We start from the raw sequence: 7,360 nt of genomic DNA on the forward strand, positions 1-7,360 counted from the left end.
ATGAATGTATGCGTGTATTATATATATATATATATATTGATATTGAAAATCTTATGCTGATCTATTGGTATCTTAATGTGTATATAAATGCATATTCCTACATATGAATATATGCTGAATAATCATTCTGTAGGTGGGGATGAAACCTTACACCACACTCATTCAGAGCGATCGATGTCTCTAATCATGATGGGCGCAATCTTATACAACCAAACAGATTGTGCATCTAACAAAATAGAATTTGAATATTACCTTTTTCGTTGGTACAAACGCTGCAATATTGGTGTCCTTGCCACCTGAGATTGAAAATTTGTTGACACCCTCGAGATGCAACTTGCGCAGAATGCCGTTCTCCATGTTGTTCAAGTCGAAAAATTGAATCGTGTTTGTAACTGTCTTCCCGAATAGTAGACCATCTGGACTGACAGTCGGTGTCCACTCATCCCCGCGTTGTACAGCGCTAAACATTGGTTTTGTCGCGTCGTCTTCCTTTTTGGAAATTCTCCAAACCTTCAGATTGTCTTTGCCTACATGATTCTTGTCGGTCTCGTATCTTGCGTATGTGAACAGTACAGTGGAAGTAGGAGAGAAGAAGATTTTATTGACATTTGGATGTCCAACCTCCATCACCACACTCCAATCCTTGGACGATACAATGAACACCTTTCCAGACGCAGAGTATGCTATGTAAGCACCATTAGGGCTCCATTTCATACATCTTATCTTACACGTTGCCGGAAGACAGGTGTCATTGTCAGCGCCTGCTCGACGTAGAACTTCCAAGCCATCGATAGAGCGACAAGCAAAATGCGGCACGTTTACCACTACCTCTGATTCTGTCATATTGTATTTAGAATGACTATGTTCACCCAACGAACGCGTTCAAGCTTGTTCACGCCCAAGCCCTATATAGGTTATATATGTTATTTGTGCATTTTGACATAGCCTTCATTTTTTTCAGTAGTCTATGATTTTGACAGGTAAATCAATCATGACACGGGTCACACGATATATCGCGTGCGCTAGATAATTTTTGGAATAATTTTTTTTGTTGAAAAAGCATACCAAATCATTATCAAACAGAGAAAAGGTTAGGGCAAAGAATAAGAATATAGCACGACAGAAAGGAGCCGAAAACCCCTAGTATTATTTTTTATATGTACAGTATTTTCATATAAAAACCGACACGTCTGATGAGCCTCTGAGAGTTGTTTTTTTTGGTGTGCGTATTTAAATAAGAAATAACGAGAGATAGTTTTATAGTGGTTTATTAACCCGCCCAACCCCCCTCCCCACCAAAAACGCAAACTCGCAAAAGTAAAACTATAAAACGCTGTTGTCGGTCCATAATAATAATATTATTATTAGTATTTTTAAAACTTAAATATGAATCGAATCATCACACACAAATTGGAAGGGTTTTATATATTTATTCAAAATTCTTATGTAAAAAAACAGGCAATAATATTTATATATAAAATATCATAGCCTTCTCAATTGCTCAAAAAAAAAAAATTTATATATACAAATACAAATACATATAAATTGTATATATAGATATATATAAGTATATATATATATAATATATAGTGAGAGAGTGAGAGAGAGAGAGAGAGAGATATATATATATATATATATATGTATCTGCAGTGGAGTTCCTGGTGTATGAAGCTCTCCCGCAACTGTGTAAGCGAACTAGCCCCATAGTCTGTCTTCGTTTTCAGCAGCCTTATCCCTCCTATATTTGTCGTATGCTCCATTGTAATAACTTTGTGCTTTGTGATTCGCAGTTAACCTTTCCTGATATACATGTATTGAGTTTTTATTCGATTTTGTACAGCTTTATTTTGGTAAGCTTGTCGCATGTTGCTCTATGATGCCAATTTGTGATACGTAATTAGGCTATTCTGCTACAGCCATATGTAGTTTGCGTTCGTTTGCTCAGTTGCATTATCCTACGCATGTTGCTTGTTGCTTTTATAATTGCATACGATAGTCTTGTGATTCGCGGTTAGTTCAGACTGATATACCTAAATATGTACTGTAATCACCCTTCCTCGACTTAGGGGTTTCCGATACACGCTTGTACTGTCTTATTTTTACCAATATTGGCAATACACGATGTTGAATTCTAAATACTGCTCTAGTGTATTGTACAAATCTGATTGTAGTGTATCCTCCATGGGTTGCTAATATTTGTCTCAATTTGAGTCAGCTAGTACTTATAAAGGACCTGTATACCTACATGAAATGTTTTTTCACGTTGAGCACTTTTACTTCCCTCACGTTTAATACTTTTACTGTCTTCTGCATGAACTTCAGTATAGTATATATTCATTGGTTCTCCAATACCACCAATACGACTACTAACATGTATCTCGCGTAATCTATTTCACTTCTCATCCTGTACACCAATTAATTACAGTTCTCGCACTTCCCACGGGTTGCATATGTGTGTCAGTCAGTACTCATGATTTACCTACACATGCACACGCTGTGTCCTGTATTCATCCATACAAGTTCGCCTCTGTCTCTTTGTTGCTAGCACATATCTTTCGCTTACGTTTATACGCTGTCCCTCGACGTTAATTTCAACCAATCTTCGGCGTTCTACTTAAAATTCTGCACACGCCATCCGACGCAACTACCGCCACAGCTCCGTCCACATAGAAACACAACATTATTTGTCTAAAGGGATCCTTATAAATATAGCTTCAACATGGCTGACGCGGTAAGTCTATATGTTTTGACTTCATTTGTTTCTCAGTTAAGTTGATATGCTTAATGTCGTTATGTTCGTCAGATGGCGTATTTTCCCTCGCTTTACTACGTACACTCGTGTTGGATTGGGTGGTGGGTGACACAAATGCCTTGGTCTTACTTATATTGAGCAATTCTACGAACAGGCCTCCGTAGTGCTCGGTCGTCCAACATTTATTTATGACATGTGCGTATGACCAAAAGGACCCCATTGTAACGTACTGCCGTTGGTTAGTTAGAACTATTTCAGTCGGCCTTTCCATTGCTAATCAGTTCACGTTTTCGTTACGCAGCCCAGCAATCTGTCCGCACAGGACCAAGAATTTCTAAAGAAGTTTGGCAGGCTTCCGCCAAAGAATAAGCTTGCACAGAAGAGGATGAACCGTGGTGGGGTATGTATTAGTAGACAATTATTTTAGACAAGTCACCTCTGAATATTGAAATGCGAATTGCATAAGTGATTTGGCTTTTGACCTATGTGGTATATGTACTATATCCACACATGCATATATATGTGAAAGCCCATATATATATATATATATATTTATATATGTGTGTGTGTATATATGTATGTATATATATATGTATGTATTTATGTTATGTATATACATGTATGTATTTATGTTTATATATGTAGTATGCATATGTATATATCTATATTCATATATATGTGTATACACATGATATATATATGTAGCATATATTTGTTTATATATATATATTCTATTTTACGGTGTATATGTTTGTATGTAGGTATATCTTTGTATATTTCCTTTTTTGTGTATACATATTAATATATATATAAATGTACATGTATATATATGTATATGTGTGTGTGTGTGTGTGTGTGTGTGTGTGTGTGTGTTGTGTGTGTGTGTATATATATCTATATCTATATCTATATCTATATATATATCTATATATATATGTGTGTGTGTGTGTGTGTGTATTTATATTTATGTTTGTATGTGTGTGTGTGTATCTATGAATATATATTTTTGTTTCATGTATAAGTATATATAAATATATATATGGGTGGGTGTGTATATTTACATATATATATGTATATGTGAATCTGAATTTGTACGTGAATACATCTTTACATCCATACATCCATCTATATATATGGGGTACATGTACACACTTATACTTTTGTAGATATTTACATATATATGTATGTTTGTATGTATGTATGTATGTATATTATATATATGTTTATAAATATATAAATAAATTGATGTATACGTTTGTATTGGTGTATATTAATTTAAATTACTTACATACGTATATATATGTATATATATACTTATACTTGCACTTCTACAGACAATTACCGGTATTTGAATTTACCATCACGTATTTGTATACAATACACATATACATGTACATAATGATGTATACATAGTATTTTATTCATTTATATCTATATATATATATACAATTGTACATAATTATATATATGTGTGCGTGTGTGTGCATGTATGTATATATGTAGGTAGGTAGGTATATATATATGTATGTATGTCGTAGTATCGTAGTATTAGATTTCTTATTGGGATGGTCTCATTTTTTTCTAGTTGTCATTGCAAGTCTTACCGAAGTCAAAAATATACTTAAAGGCGAATCTCTATCATACGTACATTTTGTTTGAATTTGCGATTTTTATTGCGCAGATTTCTTATATCGTATTCCTTATGTTCGTTTATCGTAATAGGAACGCAAGTACTTTGATTCTGGAGATTACGCTCTCAGTCAAGCCGGCAAGTCTCAGAACAAAGTTGGTCGAGCACTCCCCACACCAGAGACGATTCCTCATCATTCGGACAATGTGCAACCTAAGAAGCAGTCACATTTGTCTGAGAAATCTGGTTCGCTTACAAACCCTGATAAGCCATCTGATAGCGAGAAAAAAGCCTGATACATGCATTCAAATATTTGTATCAATACTACTAAAGCGGTTTGCTGCCGCCTATCTGCATAAAAGTCTATAGATAATTCTCGTCTCTTGCTTTTGGTTTTCACCTCATATCAACCATGGCTGAGTTGCGCATATTACACTGATGCGGCCGAAATCTAGTCATGAATGAATACGTGCACTGGATTTGGCAATTGGTGTCTCCGCGGATGTTTATAACCTTTTGGTGGCCATGTGTGATAAATTTTGGCCGTTGGATCGTTTCTGTTCCGGTGTTTTGTTCTGGAAGAAGAATTGCACATGGCTGCGGCGATATCACGATCAGTTAGTATGACATATTTGCACGTCCTTTCCTAAGTAACTATTCCGGTCAAGTAGAAGTAAGATTTATCTGCGGTATACGGGTGCGACATATTCAATACTGAGGAACATCGAGCTCACTTTTCAACCACTGCACGCTGCTTCAAATGATACAGTAAGGTCGATCACTTTCGCTTTTGATCAGTTAAACTCCCCTTGACATAAAATCTAGGTCATTGTAATGGCATCAATCGCATTAATCCACACTTTCGTCTTATTAGAAGTTGCTAGTCGCATTTGATACATTGCAAACAAAGATATCAGGGCAGACATTTCGTTTGAGATGAGAACATATCCGCGCAGGCACACAGCGGCCATAGCAGGCCGACCAAACCGAGCCAGTCGACTATCCATGTTTGGAACAAATCCGACCGGATATTCTTGGTCTACTTGTCTATCCGGAGGTGAGAACAAACCTAACCAAATCCTAATGATATATACTTTATAAAGAAGGTGTTGCTATATATATAGAACCTAACTACTAATCATAATCTTCGTCTTCGTCATACTCCTTCTTCAATAAGCTGGGGGCAGGCATGTGTGTTTGAGCTTCGGGGACGGTTGCTTCTGCGCCTGATACCGCAGACACCGTTCCTGCCGGTGTCGCAGCGAGGCTATTTAAAGATGCCGGTGCTGAGTCGTTTAGCGCCGGACCGACTTGACTGTCTGACCGTGCACGAGCCTAGTAGGATCAAATGGATAAAGCAAAGGATTGTTCGAAAACTGATGGAATGATAATTCCGATAGACATTAGATATATGTGCACACGCGTTTGAGTGTTTACTTAATTATCTTTGATTGGTAATCTTTGTGGAAGATGCATGGGAGTTAACGATACTTGAATCTAGCAAATGAAATAAATGCTGCAGAGAAAAAACTCGAGCAAGGCATACCTTTGCAAATAAGGCTCTTTGTTGTGCCAAAAGCTCTTCTGCTGAAACACCACTATGTTTTCCTTTCGCCTTCTTTTTACTTCGTATCTGTCAAGCAGTGTGAAAAGAGAAATAAAGATGATAAGCGGTACTGGTACATACTGTACGTGATAAATACCATGAGAACTCACGTTGAGAATCCAACTGGATGCTAGAGGTTACCCTGAAAAAAATCACGCTAGGAATTTCAGACACTCGTGCGCTTCAAATCGGGATGCACTCAAGAATCATAACTTGAAGACTCACCGTTTTCTCTTCTTTGTGATCTTCCAATACGCTGTTTACGTTGGCTAAATAGTGCTGGAAGCCTAAATTCTACAAGAATTGGGAAATGTCAGAACTTAAGTGTGAAGCTTTTTAATAATGTACCCCATTGTTACCCGTTGTCGCCTATTTTGAGGCACACAATCGATGAACGAGCAAATAGCGATCAAATGCTGAGGCAGGCGGTGAATATGGAATGGCAGACGCGCAGCTCGATATGGCAGTGAGCTCGATATGAAACAATAGTGCATTTCATTTGTTTTTATATTTGCATACCTTCAGCCCCTCTATAACATGATCAGGTCCTATCGTTTTCTTCCCGGATTGACCGCACACTTCATTCGACTCCGACGCGATTAAGTGGATGAATTCTACAACGAAGTATATTAACACGACATCATATAGTGTCCGATAGCTGAACAAATGCCCGCGCCGTATGCTAAATGGCGTCGTGAAGCCGTGTGTATGTGCTGTACAACGTTAGCAAGGCAAGCGATCTCGTGGAGGATGCAGGAGATTTTATCTTAAAACACACACATGCGAGTATAGAATTCCAACGTTACTGCTTAATCCAGACTGCGTCCGTACGCCCCCAATTAAACAAGCAAGTTACGACTATTTCTTACATTTATTGCACCATATATAATTTGACGAGTTCTTACCTGTACAACATTCTATTAGCAATTCCCGCGTTTCATTGCTTATTCGCATACCATTGGGCATCAACTCCTTTATAATCTTGTACACGGTTGCTGCCGTGTCAGTCATGCATAGAAAATGTAACAGATAAGTGGATAAGTTATCATTAACGGCTGCGTCTGAAATCTTGAATTCTCTCATTCTAGTGCTGCGTGCTGATATCCATGATCACAACAAATCTCATCAAAACTGAACATGAACATTCTTGAACAATATACGACGCTTCGAGCAAAAATAGATGCTTCCCTGAAACATTCGTAAAAAATAATTAACAGAGACACGAAAATATCTCAGTGCAACATATATAACTGAATATATATGTATATATATATATATATATATATATACATTCACACATACATACATACATACATACATACATACATATATACATACATACATACATACATACATACATACATACATACAT

The 7,360-nt window shown here is 36.9% G+C and overlaps 3 protein-coding genes across 3 annotated transcripts in view; 1 reads left to right on the plus strand and 2 right to left on the minus strand.

The window, feature by feature from the left end:
* The window catches only part of SARC_06478 (hypothetical protein), a 4,215-nt gene extending 3,336 nt beyond the window's left edge, over positions 1-879 (minus strand). Inside the window, exon 1 of the mRNA XM_014299622.1 lies at positions 253-879. Coding sequence (XP_014155097.1) covers positions 253-843 — 591 coding nt within the window. The 5' untranslated portion in view covers positions 844-879. The remainder of the gene's footprint in view (positions 1-252) is intronic.
* A 624-nt stretch (positions 880-1,503) lies between these two features.
* Positions 1,504-4,774, plus strand: SARC_06479 (hypothetical protein). Its single transcript, XM_014299623.1, has 4 exons — positions 1,504-1,686; positions 2,657-2,731; positions 3,054-3,152; positions 4,475-4,774. Exons 2-4 carry the CDS (start codon positions 2,720-2,722, stop codon positions 4,676-4,678), a joined length of 315 nt encoding a protein of 104 aa, XP_014155098.1. The 5' UTR covers positions 1,504-1,686; positions 2,657-2,719; the 3' UTR covers positions 4,679-4,774.
* Positions 4,775-5,516: 742 nt separating this feature from the next.
* Positions 5,517-6,999, minus strand: SARC_06480 (hypothetical protein; the record flags this gene model as incomplete). Its single annotated transcript, XM_014299624.1, has 5 exons — positions 5,517-5,717; positions 5,929-6,015; positions 6,214-6,282; positions 6,508-6,602; positions 6,945-6,999. The coding sequence occupies 5 exons, from the start codon at positions 6,997-6,999 to the stop codon at positions 5,517-5,519; spliced, it is 507 nt and encodes a 168-aa protein (XP_014155099.1).
* Positions 7,000-7,360: the final 361 nt, after the last annotated feature.

This window comes from Sphaeroforma arctica (genome assembly GCF_001186125.1).
Source record: "Sphaeroforma arctica JP610 unplaced genomic scaffold supercont1.463, whole genome shotgun sequence".
Taxonomy (NCBI): domain Eukaryota; class Ichthyosporea; order Ichthyophonida; genus Sphaeroforma; species Sphaeroforma arctica.